The sequence below is a fragment of the Amphiura filiformis genome, chromosome 6 (genome assembly GCF_039555335.1).
Source record: "Amphiura filiformis chromosome 6, Afil_fr2py, whole genome shotgun sequence".
In the NCBI taxonomy this organism is placed as follows: Eukaryota; Metazoa; Echinodermata; class Ophiuroidea; order Amphilepidida; family Amphiuridae; genus Amphiura; species Amphiura filiformis.
The window spans coordinates 60164732-60184814 of NC_092633.1; the positions used below are offsets into that span (position 1 = coordinate 60164732).

Sequence of the window (20083 nt, forward strand, 5' to 3'; positions counted from 1 at the left end):
CCAAATTTTCGGGATCCAAGTTTGGAAACCTCATGGTCTAGATAGGCTATATTGAGAGTGTACTGAGCTCACGGGGTATATTTAGGCAAATTTTACGACCCCCCGCTATCTCTGGTTGAAAACTATGACCCCCCTTCCACCCACACAGACTAAAGATCCATTGTTGGTACTGAATGGCACAGAGAACACAAAACGGACAAAAACTTGGGATTGTAATCAAATCATAAAGAAGTGCGTGCAGCATGCAGACGAAATTTTGATCGAAAGTGTTTTAAGAACGCGCACAGAGCGTGTGAAAATGTTGAATTATATAACTAAAGATTAACTAAAAAGGTTTTTTTTGGTATAAAAAATATGACCTCCCTATGTTTGGTATAAAAATTCTATGACCCACCATGCAGTAGGCCTATATTTATGACCCCACCCCATTCCGAAGCCGTGATGAGGCCCGGCCGCCTGTGTCTTGGACTTCAGTGTCTTAGCTAGCCACCAGTCTGGCCCTCATTTTAGACGGGGAGTTTGCTCCTGGGATGGGCAAAATGAAGTGCCTTTGGCAGATGCTGCATTATAATTGTAGGTATTGACAAAGGCTGTTGACTTTTTTTTAGCAGACCAGCTTTGCAAATCAAGGTCATAACAAGACATAATTGAACTCTTTGACGCCCCCCCCCCCACATGGTCTGTAGAGATCTGGTAAATGCAGGACCGAATTTACCTCTTTGGGGATCGGAAGCAAGCACGATTGTGTGAGCCGGCCATGTCTGTTATGGCAAAAATTTGCCCTTTTTGTCATGTTTGTGTATACTTTAGCGATCGTGTATAATCCGTGTGTAGGGCCTATGCATTTTATAATCCGTGTGTAGGGCCTATGCATTTTAAAATCTCAAAAGTTCACCATATTTTTCTGAATTGAGACACAAAATGAACATTTTGGGGCAATTTAAGCCGATTTTTAACAAAATTTCAACTTTTTTGCGTGAATTTTTTTATTTTTTTGGCCATGTTAAATGATTTGGTGATGTAGTTTAGTCAACCCTACAATGATCTATAGTTGTTTACAGGTCAATAAAGTGGATTGGTGGTTCCAAATAGATGCCGTAATAGAGATGGAACACACATGCATAGCAGCATCTAAAGTAGGCCTACACACAAGGGCTCGCTTCCTAACTGTAGGTATATTCGTCTAAGTCTTCCTTTGGGGGCCATGGCGGGGGCCATGGGCCAGCCAATAACGCACCTAAAGTGTGCACTCAAGTGGCTATGTCCCGGGGCTATGTTTTGGTTTAGATATAAGATCGACGGTGTCGGCGGGAGCATTACAATTTAGAGGGAAACAAGCATAGAAGCTCATAGACATGCTAGGACATTTGTGCGTGAAGCGCGCGAAAAAAATAATCAATATTAGACTATTTTAGCCCAAATTGAAGCTAAATATATAACAGGCCAGTGCGCAAAAACCGGGGCAAAAACATGGTGTTTTCGGTTAAAATGGAAGATGCACAGAGCAATTTTGGGGGGGCCCCCTCGGTAGGCCTACCCCCGGGGCCTAGTACTAGTATAACCTTTTTGGAGCGTTTTAGTGAAAGGTGCATGTGTGCCAAAAATCGCTTGCCGAAATTGCTTCCTCTCCTCTTTTGGCTAGACACTAATTCTCTACTAATAGGCTACTATGGCTGAAACGACTGGAAAAAGAGACGACGCCGGCGATCCGACGCCATGACCTTTGACACGGCATCAAGCGAGCTTTCGCTGCACTCATCGGTGGGGAAAATTAGGCGATGAAAAAGCAGAAGATTTCATCCGTTTTTCTTGCTTCTTATTCAAATTAGACATTATAAGAGGATGCTGCAGTTCTTATAGCTAAGGTTGAAAGGTAATCGTTGTTTGTTTCTATGCAACTTTTGGCCCAGGGTTCATGCATACCGCGCGGCGCAGTTAGCTCGAGATTAGCCCTGTAACTCTGGCCATACATGCACTGATGCATACGGTCCGCTGACGGTATATTGTAGTCCGAATAATCAGACCCAGAACAAAATATTAATTTCTGACATGATCGTGTACTGGGTCTGAACTGTTTCCATATGAAATCTTGATGGCAAATTGGAAAATAGAAGCACATGGTTCTACGTGACAGCTTTTTAATCCCTATTCATGTTATGTGAATCACGCTATTGTGGACCATCCTTCTGATACTTGAGTGTTTGGACAAGCGGAACGGTCTTTTGTCTACCTCTCTGTTTGTAAACAAATCAGGAGGTCGAAATCGTCCTCCTCGCCGAATACGAAAGTCAGCGTAATAGTACGGCACTAGGTATATATTGTATCATGCAATGTACAATACATGATATAGGTATCCCAGGCAAACCTTAGTTAACACATTTGCTAGTCAGCGAAATTCGCCAAGACCGGGGCCCAAACACAATGCATATTTATAGGGTGTCCAGGTCAAAATTTTAAATTGTTAATTGTGTATTTTTTTAAATTTTATCCTAAAGAGTATGTTGAAAGACACTCATTAAAAAAAAAATTATCAAAAACGGACAGTCCGGTCCCCAGATACAGCCGTTTTAAGGCGTCAAAAAAGCGCAATTTTCGTCGTTTTGGTAAAAAGTGCAAAAGAGGGCGCTTTTGTAGACAACATGGAAACAAAATTACTGTTTCTTTGACACTGCAATGTTTGTTATTGGAAGTATTCATCCCTTGTCTAACTATATTCCAAGTTTTATTCAAATAGCTATAGCCATTCTTGAGTTATCGCACTTTGAAAAACATCGTTTTGCCTCATATTTGATATTACCCATAATGCATTGCTTTCATGGCTCCACCTGTGAATCAAGCCTGTACAATCTCTATGGGGAATAACAAAAATTGTGCTACATTGAAATACATTTTCTAAAGTACTGTTGTGAAGTTATTTGAAATGCAATTCTTATGTAACTTGGCATGTTGGTAGTACACATGATGTGGATCAAGTTTTATGTTCAATAATTTGATGTTTTGTTAGTTTTACGGCTTAATTTGCATAAATTAGCATATCTTACAGCGATGGTACAAATGAAGCTCAAGATTTGCTATAATAAATTTGTTTGGTAATGTTTGCAATGTGATCTGTTTACACTTGACAGCAACTGTATAATATTGTTGAGAAGTGAATTAAGTATGATATGTTGTTCAAATGAACTTTTTAAAATTAAAATAACATACTTAAAATGGGATGTTCCATTTAATAAAAGTGGTAATTTTTATTGTTCTTCAATTTCGACCCTTGTCTCTTGAGGGAACACATATATACATGAATGCTCACATTTTCTATTGTAATGTTGCTAATAAAATATACCTGTACTTGAAAGAACCATAAAGAACACAATTCTAGTCTTTGTAATTTTTATAATGTACAAATATTTTTGTTGAAGATAATAGAGTAGGCCTGCTCAATGCATGGAACAAGTATAGTGAATCAATCCATGTTGAGGGATTTTTGTAACTTCAATTTAGGTTCACATGTATTTAAATGTAGGCTTTATGAATTGTTTTGATTATATGTAATGTACATTTGTTTCCTATTTGATGTAAAAATAGGATGGTTGAAAAATAAAATAAAAATCATTTAATACAAGTCTCATTCAATTGCAAACTGAGTGGAATATTCCATTTTGTTTATGGGTATTTCAAAGTATAGACCGAGGAGCAATAATACCCTTGCAAAATGTGAACCAAAAATTAGAGCTAAGATTAATAATATGAAAGAACATCAACAAACAATTCTTTAATTGACTTGATTGAGCATATTCAAAACAAAAACAAAACAAACTAACTAAAACCTCAAAGATAAAGTCCCATATCCCCTTAAACTGTCCTGTTTCATGAAATTACCAGTAACTTGAGACCTGTTATATTAAAATACAAAAGTATTTAAAAACACTTGTGAACAATTAAAGTTAAAAGTCTTAAACTTTTTTAAAGAGATTTATTTGCATGTCTTCCTTTCACATCTCATGCCCCAAACCCCTTCCCATCCCATCCCTCTTTCCCGGTCCCCTCCCCCCCCACCCAATGTTGGTGTGTTTTTTTTTAATTAAAAATATTAAATTAAAAAAAAAACGGGCTTAAATCGAAAAAAGATACAACAAAAATGTTGTATATAAAATAAACATACAAAATAAATAAGTATTATTTAAAAAAAAATGAAAAACTAATCTAAATTTAGGGCTTTGAAAAGTGCCCCTCCAATATCATACACATCACCCTGAGACATCACCCCTATTCCAATCAATGGAATAGCCCAGCTACACCTCGTGGCTTGCGATTGCAATCACTGCATACTTGGCCTGTTGGGTGATACCATATTGACCCGCCATCGTAGTAGACAATTAATGAGGGACAACATATTAATGGTTTGCGTGGTTGCATTTAAACAAATCATTACGTTAGAAATAGAAATAACATTCTATTCACCATCTGCAAGCCTATGATTTTTTTAAACAAAAACCTGTACCACATAACTGCCTGGTTTTTATTGTTTATAAAACTCGGGATAAAACATCTCTAAAAATGTACCAGAAGATGAACAGTCTTTTTTTTTTTATTACAATCACTAACACAGAACCGGCCCCAACCGGCTTCGAAAGCGAACCACGTGTTAGTTGAATACGGCAACACATGCAGACTCGACAGCGCGCCATCATACAGAACTGGCACATGCCTTGGTTTTGCACGCACGCTAGTCATGTGCACTAACAGCGGGACGATATTATGAGCTAGCTGGCAACACAGCAGCTGATTTTCACCTTGTTTCGCATTGAAACCAACGGGCGTGTATGGTATGACAATGTATGGGAAAGAAAATACACATGGGCGATTTACAGAGATTTTTTTTAATGGATCTTGTAGCTGACAGAACAAGCTTTATTTTGATATCACATACAATATATTGGGCCACGGGAAGCATATTTCCGTAAGTGATACATTTTTGAAAAAAATATTAAAATACTTTCCCTTTATCAAAAAATCTAGGGATTTCAGTATATAGGGCACTGAAGTCTGTACTTAATATACAATTAATAAAAATAATCATTTATAGGCCGCGTGTAGTTTCTATTTTGAGATATAAATCACCATTTTGACGAAAAATATTGGAGCCATCACAAAAAAAAACGACCAACATGGCCGCTCGGAGTCGGAAAAAACCTCAACTTTGGAAAATCGTAGATGCAAAAATACTCATCGGATTGCAATATTTTTTGGATTTCTATTTGATTTCATCCCTTTTTAGTTGTATTACGAAGTTGTATAACTCTATCTTAAATATTAAACAAATGAGAGCAATTCTAAAACGCTTTTTTTTATGCTCAACAAGCCGTGTGCTTGTGTGTGAATGGAAAACAACGGTACGCCGTGCGCTGCACAGTGGACACCCTAATATTTACATAGAAATTTGAATTTTTTTCGAGAATAGGTCGGTGAAGGAAACCTACATAAATATGTTTTCTATACTTCACTTGACCCAAATATATGACTTTTATGGTGATAATCAAGTCGCACATGGAATTATAGAGGATTTTGATAGCAGTTCCATTAAAAAAAGCTGCTATCGCCATGAGACTAAGATCTAGAAACACCCCGAAATGCCGCTTTTAGGAATTTTGCTAGCTGAATCTTTTTGATGAAAGTCAGTCTTTGACAAGATGTAACTTTTCTACGGAAAGTGCTATGAAAAAAAGGTTTTCAGTTTTGGTTTTGTTTACTCAAGGGCTTTAATTTGATATATAAAATGATGCAGTTTGATGGCAAATTTGAATTCACCTAGCATACCTACATGATAGTACAGTCTGTCCATCCACATAGAAGTACTAAGTATTAAAATAGACCTCAGAAACTGGAGGAATGAGAATAATTATGGCCATGCGTTTTGAACTCAACACCCAAAAAGGGTGGTGGCGTCACACTTTTCACTGTGATCATTTTGTTTTTTGAGTGTATCTTTGGAAGAAATATAGATGTATGACAGTAAATGTGGTATCAAATGAAGGCTAAGATATTGATTAGTAACTATGGACAGTTTATTAAGATATCTTGAACATTGGCAGAATGGCACCCAATCCAATTGACCAAGTCAGGGGTGGTGGTGGCAGCGGTGCATGTGGCAGCGGTGCACTCATGTACAAACTCTATGGGTAGTTTGTATTTTAAGTGCACACAATTGTAAAATTGTTCATTATGCACTTCAAATGTGTCCTTATTACTATAAATTTGGTATCAAAAGATAGCTTAGTTGTCCATGTAAACATTTAAATACCTTAACTTTCTTAAAATAATATAAGAGGACTGGTAGTCACAGGTAAGTCACATGACATACAAATTAGTCCCTATTCTCTACACAGTAAACCCAAATTTTCAACCGCAATATACTGCTAGAGATTACCATCGCTGTATTTTTAAAAGTATACCCCCTAGAATAACCAAAGTATACATTTTTGGAAAGCTCTTGGCTCAAGGAATCCAAAAATGCACTTGAAAGTAGTGTAGGGTGTTACCCTAAGAAAATATTTTTCAAAATGTACTAGACTGATGAGTTGAATCGGTATAAAATTCCACCAACCATTTTCTGAAATACACATTGGTTTACTATCATAAAGCCCTATATCATCAGAAAGCTAATGGTCTGTACTTTTCAAAACTGCATTAAGAATTGATGGAGGGGTACACATGAATGAAAACCAGTACCCCAAGTAAGCTTCATCAAAAATATAAAATGGGCTTGCATTTTTTACATTATTTCTTTTCACATATACCCTACACTAATTCTGATTCCATTTTTAGATTCCTTGGACCAATAGCTTTCCAAAAATGTATACTTTTACTATCATAGGGTGTATAGATTTCCAGATATGACAATTTATACCAAACAAGGTGCATCATGACAGAAAAATCAAGGTGTGACGCAAAGTCGGCGAGTTCACGATGCATGGCCTTATACTTGCCGAGATCACCACGATCGATCTTATTGAACGCGTCGCTAGGGACAGGCATAACAATTTCAAATTAATTCTATCAACATGAGTCATGAATTGTTGTTTATTGGAAGAGAGAACTTCTCAGACTCAGAAGTTCTCTGCATGGGGGACTTGATCATTTTTGTGCCCCTCTGTCAATTTTTTGTTTTCATTGTAATTTAATCTAATTTTTGTTGAATAATATTATGTATATTATCATTTTCAACACATGCACATCTGTGAAATTTTGTATGCAAATTCAAATTTTAAGGTGGTGAAAATGTGATTTTTGTGCTATTTTTGGTCAAATTTTGCCGTTTTTCAGCCATTTTGAGTCCATTTTAGGCAAAAACAATGATTTTTCCCAAGCTAGGGATGTTCATAAAATTTTAAAGTTCAATATTTTTAGCTGAAAGTTCTTTCATTTGAAAGAGAATTAAATTACCTAAACAATAAGGGGTCAATCATGTTTCTAGTGCATATTCTGTCGGTCAGACATCCAGGCCCTCGAAATCCGCGGTAACGCGGCCGCGCCGTTCCCAGAAAAAAAATGGACGCTCACAGAAAAAAAAAAAATGATTTTTTTTTTATTTTTATTTTATTTTTTTTTAATTTTTTCTAAGTTTTTTTGAAATGTTTTCCTACCCACTCACAAACTTTACTGCATGTATTCAAACCACCAAAGCCCAACTAACCCTTGGCCTTACCCCCAAAAGGGAATTAGGGTAGAAATTAATTTCACCTGAAAATGACAGAAAATCTGCCCTGTATTTAATGTTTTTAAATGCATTGCATGAATGTGTTTATAACGTTTTAATTAATTTAAATTTGCCTCATTTCAATTTTCATGGAAATTGTTTTTTTTATTGCTAACAAAATAAAAGAGAAACCTTTCACATAATTTTGGAAATTGAAAATGAAAAATTTCTAAAATTCTGGAAATACAAAAAATTACATTTAAGTAAAAGCTTTTTTCTTCTGGGTAAGAACTTTTTTCTTACATGCAACAGCTTCTTTATTGCAGGGTAGAAATTTGATAAAATAGGTCATCATATGCAAAATGCATGCATGGACCTATTTATCAAATTTCTAACCTGCAAGAAAAAGGCTGTTGCATGCAAGGAAAAAATTCTTACCCAGAAGAAAAAAACTTCATGCACATTAGTATTCCGCATGAGGGCCTCCTCCCACATACCCAAAGAGGGGGTGTCAAAAATTTTATGAATCATTGTTTTTATATTGTGCATTATCTATATCAATTTCAGCCATGTAGGCCATGTGTTAGGCAAAGAAAAAACTTTGAAGAATGCCTCTCATGTACAAAAGTATAGGAAACTGAACATTTAAAACCACTTTTTTAGGGTGAAGGAAGCATTTTTTCAAAAACGTCTGAAACAGGCCAAGAATTACTGTAACATAGATATGCATTTTTATGTCACAAATGGCCTCTTTTGGGGTGCTAAATCTGCTCAAATCGCCTGGGCTCGACTGCCCCCTCGACCCCCGCAGGGGCTCTGCCTCCTCGGCCCACATGGATAATATTTCAGAGGTTTTTTTTATCAAAGCTCACTCTTGTGCCTGATTTCTTACTTTAAAAAGTCTAAAATCCATGAGCTTTTTAGGCTTTTTGAGCCCCTGGACCCCAACCATTAAGGGCGAGCGACAAGGCGCTCGCGAATTTCACAGAAAATTTAAAGCAACATAGTTTAAGTTCCCAGACAGGAAAATTTTTTCCTATGCCCTGCGGACATCCGGGCTATCTCTAGTCTCGGGCCCAAACTGCATGTGGCTCACGGTTTGTTGTGAACAACAGAAACCGGCTGTGAAGGAGGCTACATAGCGATGTTGCTGGAGTGGCATTCAATTTCGGAAAAAACGACACTCGACCATGGAATTTAATTTTAAGTTTGTCAGTATATAAACGGCAAATCAAGTAAGTTTCTTTCACTCTGAAGACTAAGAAACGGTTGTTTGATTCCACTGACTATTTGCGATCGAAGTTTACATTACACCAATGACAGAAATCATCAACAAAAATCGAATCAAGGACTTAGTTTTCACTCGAACATCATCAACCGGAAGTGACGTGACACGGACCGACAGAATACTTTTGAAGTTACAGACAAAAACAGTGTCATCAAATTGCCCAAAATTTTGTGTGTGAAATTGTGACAGCAGGCACATGTAAAATGCACACTACTGTATGTGACCCCAGATCACCTCCTATAGTCCTATTCTTTACTGTAAGAAAGGTGTTTTGGATGGTCTTGATTTACACACAAATTGCTTTTGAGCTAAATCGAGCGTTGACTTGGTGGAACATGGATTGCACTATGTGATAGTGTATGAATCCAGTATCATGCCAGTACCAACATAAGTCAACATCACTTAGGTTTTGGTTGTCAAAATTAATTTTTAGTGATTTTCTCCATTGAGCCCCACAGTAAAGCCATTTTTGGACCGTACATGCACATTCCTCTTCCCTATGGACGAATAGCGCCACCTATAGTGTGTGATGTGAGCTAGCCTACCCAAGCGATAAAAAAAAAGTGCTTACTCCCAGCAAATAAAGTAAACTGGAATTGTTATGTGAAAAGGATGAAAGTTTTTGTCAAACCATGTTTCCCTTTTGTCTGAAGATGAATTTTGGGTCAAAATAGAATTTTTTCCCAAAAATGCCCCTTTTTGACCAAAACAGCGATTTACAACAAGGCCTATCTCACAGAAAAAAATATTCAAAAGTGAAGTCAATGTTGCACTCTGGTTCCTAAAGCATTGAATCTGTTGTCAATGCAAACTATGCATCTGAAAAAGATTAATTTTGGTTTTATTCATCATTTTCTCAAAAAATGGTGTTTTCAGTGGCACAAAATGGCACAGATTTACATAGGGCTTTATTATCAAGTAAAATAAATAGCGCCCTCGCTCAGATGTGCCTGTCCCTAGCATTATATTGTAGCCTTTCAACTTACAAGGCTTTGACACTGTGGTCACACACAGGCAACAAAGTATGCGACTTTTTAGGTTGCCAGTTTCACTTTTGTTGCCATATTTTTTCTCTTTTCAAATAATTAGGGGGGGGGGGGAAATAGCCAAAATTGCAAAGTAAACTTTAATAAAAATAAAGGAAATATTAGATGAATAAAATAAATTTGTTACATGTTAGTACTTAATAGTAGGCCGCTAAAGAAATTTAAAAAATGCATGTAAACATGTAAAATATAATTCAATAAACTAATATGATAAATAAATTTAAACATTTAATTGGTAAATGGTGGTTATTTGAATTTATATTTTTAAGTAATTTATATAAATAAATAATAAACAGAAAGGAATCAACAAACATGCAAAGAATGAAACACTTCGAAAAAAAACAAAGAAAAATTGCAAATTTTTTAAGATGTTAAAATATTATAAGAAGAATAATAGGCCTAGTTAGCAGGCGGCGCATGGGGGCAGTACTAGCGTTGGAAATAGCTGGTATCGCGTAGCAAAATGCTACACAATTTTATCAATTTGCTACACAATTTTCGAGTTGAGTAGCATTTTTATGCGATAGACTTACACACTGAAGTATGTGAATGTACCAAGAGAAAAGTAATGAAAGCAAATTTTGCTACGCATAAAAAAATGCTTAATTCCAACACTGTTGGAACGGAAGAGTCACTTTGATGTGACTACAAGATGTGGACCACTGTCAGAATCTAGTCAGTGGTGTACCTCATGAGTCGCCTATGCGGTATCGAGCAGGTAATTAGTGCTGTCGTCGGCACCGTTTTTTAATGTCGACATGTCGATATAATTCGTATACCGACGACGGCGACATATGTCGACATTTTTTTTTGGCCAGAAAAGCAAGTTATAGGCCCAAAATGACTTGTTATTCAAGGTTGGAAACCAGAGAAATACTGCTACTAAAAAAAAAAAAAAATCCAATTTTTTTTTTTTACAAAGTTGGATACAGTTGTACATTTTAATTACCGGTACTTTTGCTTCTATTTGAACAGCTAGCAATGCATACTAATTCAATGTGTCCCTGACTGTTCAATAGAAGCAAAGGTGATCAAAATATATACAAATTTATCCAACTTTGTAAAAAAAAAATTGGCATTGTTTTTTTCAGTAGCAGTATTTCTCTGGTTTCTAACCTTGATTAACAAGTAATTTTGGGCCTATAACTTGCTTTTCTGGCCAAAAATATTTTTTGAAAATTTAAAAACAAAAATTTTAGAATTTTTTTTTGATGTCGACATGTCGGGATCAAGCCTGGAAACAAGCAGGCGCCGAGCGATTTTTACCCTACGGTTACCGAGTTTTGACGCCTGGATCCAACCAGAATTACACTCCCAGGTGCCAGAGAAAATCTGAATTTTGCGCCCGGTATATATGACCATTATTGCTCCATTTTGACAAGTTGAGTGCTCAGGAAATGACCCAGTAAAACTTCGTCAGGCAAGCTCATTTCCACTCAAAATATTGGCCATTTCCAATGTATTTTCAACAAAATGCAGTGCCAAATCTTATCTTTTACCTAATATTTTGCCAATTTTCCTTGATATTTGCCTTCAGGGCTCATAAAAAATAAAATAAAATAAAATAAAATAAAATAAAATAAAATAAAATAAAATAAAATAAAATAAAATAAAATAAAATAAAATAAAATAAAATAAAATAAAATAAAATAAAATAAAATAAAATAAAATAAAATAAAATAAAATAAAATAAAATAAAATAAAATAAAATAAAATAATAAAATAAAATAAAATAAAATAAAATAAATTAAAATATAAAAAAATAAAATAAATAAATAAAATAAAATAAAATAAAGTAAATTAAAAGTCTGTTCAGATAACATCTCAGGTGAGCATCGAAAGCTGTAGAAGTAACAAAAATAAGCATTTTGAAACTTTCAGAAAAACGACTCCTGGCTCTTTAAAAATGGCTCCTGGTTCGCTAGAAAATTACAGGACCAGGAGCCGCTTTTCCAAATGTTTGGCTCCTGGTTCAGACCGACTTATTTCCAGGCCTGGTCGGGATACGTGCCGATGTCGACATAAGGCATGTCGTAGGTAATACATCGGAAGCCAGCATAGTCACTGCATGATGACACTGCTGCATAGTACCCTACTGCCTTGTTTCCGATGTAGTCACTCACCTGTAGTGACTCCATCAGCCAACATAAGGTAAGTTTTATGGAATGACGGCGGTGGTGACTGTAGAGTTCCAGTGCGACTGTGCGATGTAGTCACTCTGCCGCCAGGAATTTTGCAGTGCACCTGTTCGATGCCGCATCGGCGACTCATAAACTTGTTGACTCTGCACAGGCATGAAATGTCCTCTATTGGTGCTTGCCAATGTAGAAACTATTTACAGGAAATCTGTCCAAAGCCACCCAGTTTTGAAGCTTAAAAGCCCGTCCTCACATGTCAAAAATGTGATCATATCTATCTGGATCATATGGGTTGGTTGGGCTCATAGAATAGTTGGTTAAATTTGTCTTCTAATGGTATACAATTTTGCTTGCAGTGCTAAAGTGATTATGCCGCGAGTTAAACGTCAACCAGCTAGACGTCTACAGCAGGAAGGTGGGACTGCTAGTGTGGTTGATATCCAGCAAGAGATTGAGAGATGGAATGGAGTGAAAACAGCCCATGAATTCCTGAATGATATGCAGGTGGCACAGATGCTACTAGATTGGTAAGTAATTGGCAATGGTGCCAGTTTTAAAGAGGGATTATCAGAGGCTTTAGTTTTCTTCCCTAAAAGAAGGGTTGGATAGTACTCAAAAAGGAGAAGTTTTTCTTGCAAATATTTCTCTTATTACACACACAACACTACTCGTTTTCACCGACAATCGTGGAGCTGTATTGAGTGTGTGGTTGTTAACAGGGAAACCATGGACCCACACACACATATCATAATCCAAACGTGGACTTATGAAAGTAATCTACTAACCGTGGACCTGGTATTAATAGAGTGAGTTCCTTCCTTGCCCAGGGTGATTTCAAGCTAGCTCAATTTTCCACAATTTGAACTGATTTAGAATAGACACTGCAGGAACTTCATCTTGTTCCAGTGTTTACTGTTACATGTACAGATGTAGGTTAAGCTTGGTTTACATATTCAACAGCCTCACTTTCACTTCTTCAGTCTTTTTTTGTTTTATGACATGAAAAGGGTCAGCTTAATTATGTCTTAGGTATCAGAAATAGCGCTAGGAAAAAAATCCACTGGTCCACTGGAACCCACAAACACATTTGGTTAACGGAGGGTCCACTATCTGAGCCTTGTGGGTTTTATGATATGTCAGAATTCACATTTCATGTTGTTAGCTAGACCTCAAATAGAAGGGTCCACATGAACACACGTATACCATAATCAACCAGATTTTTTTTAAACACAAGAAGTGAAGAAGAGTCGGCATTTTTGACCCCAAACCCCATTGTAATTTGTATTAAGTTTCACACCCTTCATTTATTTTAACTCAAAGAGGTTTTGTGATCCAAGGATGCATTGTTTTTATTAGATTTTGCATCGTCTAAGAGTTTGGAAGGTCATTGTGCCTTATCTGTTGACATAAAAATAGCATTTTGAGATCGAATCTGTAGCCTTTTGAAGGTGCTTTACACTTAATGACCCTGATGTAAGTGATGTTGATATCCATTTTTTGCATAGTTATGACTTGATTGGTGGTAATGGTTTGACATGGACTAACAAAGAGCCGCCACAATCAGATGAAGCCTTGCAACTGAAACAGAAAGCTGAGGAAGGATGGGAGACCCTTCAGGAGATCTGTGCACTGATGGTGGAATCACCTGAGGAAGAAGTAGAAGAAGAAAAAGAAGAAGACATTGTGGTGATACCTCTTAGGAAATCAAGGAGAAAGCAGGTTAAAGTTCAACACATTAAAGAAGGTATGTTTGGGTTCAAATATTCATGTATGTACTGTGTCCATTTTTGGTGGTCGTTTATTTTTCCCCATTGTTTATTGTAAAGCTACATTACATAATCTAGAATTTCCGTTTGGCATCACCAAGTAATATGACGTCTTTGTTGGTGTAAGTATGGCCAAAGACAGAATGATAAAAACGTGATTTAGAGATCAAAATGCTTTTTGTGAATTTGTATAAGTCACAATGCATCATAACTTATGATAGCTTAAAACCTTAAATGCTAGTTCCAGTCTATTCATTTCATTACGTTATTGGATCTTTCGTTACAGTACACATTATTGGCATCTGCTGTACAATACATCACAATATGTGGGCTCTTTTTTGGGTTCCAAGGATGTAGCTGAGGAATTGTCTCATGGATTTTGGGCATGCCTGGATGACTAATAATCCCATTGTACTTACACAACAAAGTTGAGATAATTGATATCATGTTTTGGGTGGGTTCAACATTCCCTGAGTAGGCAAAACCTGCAATCTTCATGGGCAGTAATTTACTGCATAATTGGTCATAATTTAAATTGACTGCATAATTGGTCAAAATAATGCCCTGCAAAATTGCTTAAGGGGGTACTACACCCATTGATTTTTTTTTGCATTTTGTGAAAAAATTACAAAAAAATTTGGACAAAGTGGTATGCAAAATGAAGGGCAAATCTTCTCGTTTTATTGGTGGCATCGGTATCAACGTAGCTTACATGCTTTTAAAAGTAGAAGCCAAAAGGTGGTACATCACTGATGATTTAAATTCACTTCATTTTGGAAAGCTTACTATCAACGGATTTCGTTAAAATTTTGGATATGTGTTGCTAACACGTTAGGGAAATAAAGTTGATATGTAAAATGGGAATAAGTGGTTCCTGATTTCTTTTATGACTTCATGAACTTGGTGCTCCACAACTATCAAAAAGGAACTGGTTAAAATGCTTCTATTTTCAATGTTGAGCTATATTTTGTATTTTTAACTTGCGACATTATTTCACTGAAACATAATTAAGCCCCAGGTAACAGGTTACCACAACCATACTCCAGCAATGTTGAAAAAAAGTGTATTTCTTGTCACCTATACCACCATATTGGGTAGTTTTCCGTAAGCTTAGCTTTTGTGATTTTGGTAACTATTTTATATTTATTTGTGAAATCCATGTCAACTAGGCATTCTAAATTGTACTCACCATTTACATCCCAAGGTATATTAGTATATCCACCTTGCACTTCTCGATATATATCCAGTTAAAGACAGAATATCAAAATTATTCCTCATTATGATATCACAGACTCTTACATGTGTATTCAAAATTGATGCTTAAATTTGACCTGAAGTCCTGAACCAATTGACCTATAACCTGACATACGGTGACCTAATAGCCTTTTCTTCTCCTAACAACACATTATATAATTAAATTGACTAATGACTATTCATCCATTGTGTAAGTGTTTATTTAATTTATTCAGTGTTATATATTTTGCATGCACCACTATAGATTTTCTATAGAGAGTATAACAAAGGATTTAATGTATTCTATTCATGTACCCTACTTGAACATGTTGAAAAGAATAAATTATAGTTTGTTATGAAACACAGATCTGAGTTACTAGGATACACAGTAAACAAAAAATATATAGGGCTAAAATGACTTACTACAATGTGTAAAAGCATTGTTTTTCTTCTTTTTTTTCCATTTTTTTTTATTTCACATGATCCGTGCATATATCGCCTATCTATAAATGAAAAAATATTTTTTTAGACCAATCAAACCAATATATGGGTGTAGTATGCCCTTAATTTTCATGATTTAGATTTATCATATTGAGCAGCACTCTTCTTGTGATGTTCATCAATAAACTGACAAATACTAGGTATGTTTCTTGAAGCATCTTGAACTTTGTATTTCTTAAACGTACAATGCATCCCTATGTACCGCTTCAAAACTTCAGGTCCGTAGATGTCATTATGATAAAGATTGAAGTCTTGCTTGCAGTACTAAAACTTACGTAACTTAATATGGCATCATCTCAGATTGTTAACGGACAAGCTAGCCATTTTGTAGTTCAAAAACACGATAGAGCTGCAATATCTGGCTAAGATACAGAAGGTCCCTCAAATGTTCCTTGTAAATGTGTGCAGTTAGATGTGTAACAGCCATGAAACCCCATTTTAGATCCTGGTTTCAATGATTAGTCAGCATTTATCAAAACTAGAATTTCTGCTGTTTAGTGCCTTGGTATACCTCTCATCATGCAGTACTGAATTCTGACCATTGATGTATATAACACCCCTTCCCCTCCCTCCCCCAGATTTTAAATATGTTCATGCATCTTGAAATCAACATTTCAAATATGCACCCACCCGATATAAAGTATACATTTATGCACAAGGAATCCAATGCACCACACTAAGTTCGGGAGTAGTGTGAAGTTGATATTTTTTCTTCCCTTCCATTGGGGTTGAATAGGTTGCTTCTTCCACCACCAAATGCAATACTCAAAATACAAAAAGACATTATCCTACACATTTATATACAGGAAAGTGTGATGACCCACCTTCTATTTACTTTGTTGTTTCATTCTCGCTGCATAGAAATTGAAGCTGATGCCTTTGTAGCTGATGCATTAGAAGAGGCTGTGGAAGAGTCTAGTGCTGATGCAGAGTACGTACCAGAGACTGGTTCTCCAGGAGATGAAGATCCATCATCAGACTGGGAGATATTGAAGAAGAAAACAAAACATAAAGCTGAATCTCCACCAAAGGTATTGTATTTGGTTTTTTAAAATGGGCTATTCTGTTTAAAGTCCACACTCCCCCTGTAGAAGATATTAGAAATATTTTCCACAAGGGGAGTATGAATTTCAAATGGAATCAATGTATTAGGCAGCTCTATTTGAATTTCATACACCCTCTAAAAACAATTCAACATGAATCTTCCACAGAGGAAGGGTGAATCTCAAACAGAATTTGTTCATATGTGCTGATTCCATCTGAAACTCATACTCCCCCTGTGGAAGATATTTCCAAAATCTGCCACAGGGGTGTATTCTTTTAATAGAATAGTCTTTAATTCTCAAGATTTCATGAGAGGACATACATTGTACCTTCTGCGTACTGTTGCATCAGCATACTTTTCGTAGAACAACGCGTTCGCGCGACCTAAGACCTTGATTTGTCAATTCTCAAAAGATTTACTTGCATTGTAAGTGTGTGGTATTTGCATAGTATGCTCGATGCAATGTGATGCAATCAAGCTAAATGAGTCGGATGTCGGGAATATTGATTTTGAGATGTACATGTAGGCAATAATAGTATTTTATTGTTCTGAGCAATATTAAAATGGCCATATTTCTGGAACCGTAAGTCTAATTATGATGGGGTTTTCAGCAACATAAAGCTCTGAGAATGGCTCATTTAATGAAATTGTAAACTGAATTTTAATTTTATTCGACATCAGACTCATTTTGCGTGATTGCATCACATGTATGTGCATAGCTGCATACCCAAGTTGGCTTTCATGATTGAGAATTTGAAACAGGAATTTTACAGATTTCCTATTTGACCCAACCATAACACAAAAACAAATAAATTGAGGAAAAACTAGTCACTTCATTTGTCACCCCTGTAAAACAGTCGGTGTACCCTGATTGTAAAACAACCCGTATATGATACCAAAATCTCATCAACAATTGAGTCAATCAGGGGATGAGGCTGGCGATTAGATCAAGGGCCTTTAACATGAACTTTTTATTCTAATTTGTAGCCACCCACTGCAAGGAAGCGAGGCGACCCAGAAAAGGGAGGTGCGGCCAAAAAGGAGCCCAAAGAGACCAAAGTTAAACGAGAGCCAAAGGAGCCCAAAGTTGTACGAGAGCCCAAAAGAAAAACACCCAAGAAGGAAAAGGTGCCTAAAGAACCTGCTGAACCTAAACCAAAAAAGTGAGTACCGTGTTTACATTTAAATACAATCAAACAGGCTGTTTGTGTGCTCTTTTTTCCCTGGCTGATTTCATTTTACTACAAAAATCCTTTAGAAGTGAAATTGCTAGGGCTCATATTGAAATACCCTACCACGTTTTCACACAGAAAGAAGGCAGGATTCCCCTCGCTAAGCGCGCGCCTCAGGAAAGCTCGGTCATAAAACGGATGGATTATATGCATCAGTGATACACCCTGCCCAGGATTTTAACAAAAGAAGGCTCACAGGAAAGCTGCAGGATGGCACAGACCTTCCTGTGTAAGGGAATTTCAATATGAGCCCCTACATGAACATGTCAATTGTATCACATTTTTTTGTGAGGTGTACATACCTCATTTCAACAGTTGATCAGCAGGACCACCTTTGACTCACTAAAATAGTGTTATGATGACATTGTAACAAGGTAATCATACTGACTATTCATCAGCCCACTGGATTATTTGTTGATTTTCAGCCACTGAAGAAAGTATTTTCAAACAGTCTGTATGTTACTGATTCGACAATAATAACTGCGCACCATTTTTTTTTAGGTCATTGTGTGAAATCGGAGGGTTTTGTTTTGGGCCGAGGTATTTTTCCGAGGAAAAACAAAACCTGACAATTTCACACAATGAACTCAAAAATAGATGGTGCAAAGTTATTATTGTCATTCATTACCGTCGTATCTGACATTTTAAACAAATCAAAATGGCATTTTATGTCCTAAAACGCTGTTAAATATAACCAGTTTTAATTACAGGCATGAGAATTTTCAGTTTAAAAACTGAATTCAGTTTTTTATAGTCAAAATTTCCATAACTTTATTTAATTTCAGCCTGTTTTTGGTACTTTTTGCCCAATTTCACGCGCATTTTCAGTTTTTTCAGTTTTTTTTAGGAAAGTGCAGTCTCATACCTGTAATTATTGTTATTACCTACCCTACAAAAAAATCGACCAGGCGAATTTAACTTTCTCGCCGACAACAAGAGCTACCAATCAAAGAAGCGTGAACACATCGCGTAGGCGTGTGCGTTGCCATAACGCTTAGCGTATGCCCGCACACGTGCGCAGAAGTCATTGTAGTGCGTCAGGAGTCATTGTGAGTTCTTAATGACCGCACAATTAGTGCGCGGTCAGGCAATCAATATCTTTTGATTGGATCGCTCTTGCTGCGTATATTAATGAGGTTATGAATACTCAGGAGAACCAATATGTTTTATGGACACAATATTTCACGGGCTGAGAACCAGAACTAGCTACATCCAAAAATGATGTTCTCTGAAATTATGAGTTTCAAAGTTCAAATCTTACTGAGTATTCAGAATCTCCAGCAAAAACAATGGCCTTCCAGATCTTTTTAATGAAATCTTTATATGGTAATACATGTGTGGAACTCACTTTGCTACATTGCTCCTGATATCACCGAACCTCATCAGACATCTGCTTGGTGTGGTGTGACAGACCAGCGGGAAAGACCTTTCAATTCCGGGTCCCATACGTGTGAAAGTTAGAAGCTGAGTCCCCCTTCTTTAATTGATGCAGAGAGTTATGGGATATATAACACTTGCACCACTATATCCAAGTACACACTAAAATGAGGAACTCAAGTCCCAAAAAATCTCCATAGCCAGTTCTGTTTGTAAGCCCTAGATTGACTTACATTACCAACAAAGTAACACTTCTGTGTTCAAGAACAAGGGACAAGTTTGAGAAATATCATGGGACTGCTATATTGTTTACAAGGTACAGTAATGACAGTTTAATACCCTGCATAAATTGATGAAGTATATTGCATTATTTCCTTAGCTTCTTAGCACGTACGAAGGGGGTATCCAAAAGTTTTTGACATCACCCAGAAGGAAAAGAGCTATATTGATGAAATTTTGTCAGTGTAATCACTGGTCCTTATGTACATTATGGTCCAAAATGGTCTCCTAAGTATGTTTACTTTCTTTACAGGTGGCGCTAGATGGGCAGTAGGTGCATAACCTGTAAGATGGTGAAAATTGAGGCACGCAGATTGATTAAGTTACTGTATTTGGAGGGTTAGGCCTACAATGCTCAAAAAATCCATGATGAAATGAAAGCTATCTGCAGTGATGATTGCCCATCATATGGCACTGTTGCTTTTTGAAAAAGGAATTTCCAAACTGGCCACATGTCCCTTACAGATGAGCCAAGAAGTATACATCAA

The 20083-nt window shown here is 36.5% G+C and overlaps 1 protein-coding gene across 3 annotated transcripts in view; it reads left to right on the forward strand.

The window, feature by feature from the left end:
* The first annotated feature begins 1708 nt into the window (after positions 1-1708).
* The window catches only part of LOC140155757 (uncharacterized), a 37921-nt gene continuing 19546 nt past the window's right edge, over positions 1709-20083 (forward strand). For 2 of the 3 annotated variants that reach the window (XR_011859423.1, XM_072178713.1), the window contains exons 1-5: positions 1717-1873; positions 12519-12689; positions 13668-13906; positions 16524-16693; positions 17695-17870. Coding sequence is in view for 2 of the 3 variants with exons in the window: in XM_072178713.1 (XP_072034814.1) it covers positions 12532-12689; positions 13668-13906; positions 16524-16693; positions 17695-17870 (743 nt within the window). In the remaining variant the exon portion in view is untranslated. Of the gene's footprint in view, positions 1874-12518; positions 12690-13667; positions 13907-16523; positions 16694-17694; positions 17871-20083 lie in introns of all 3 variants that reach the window. The other variant, XM_072178712.1, reaches the window with a different exon arrangement.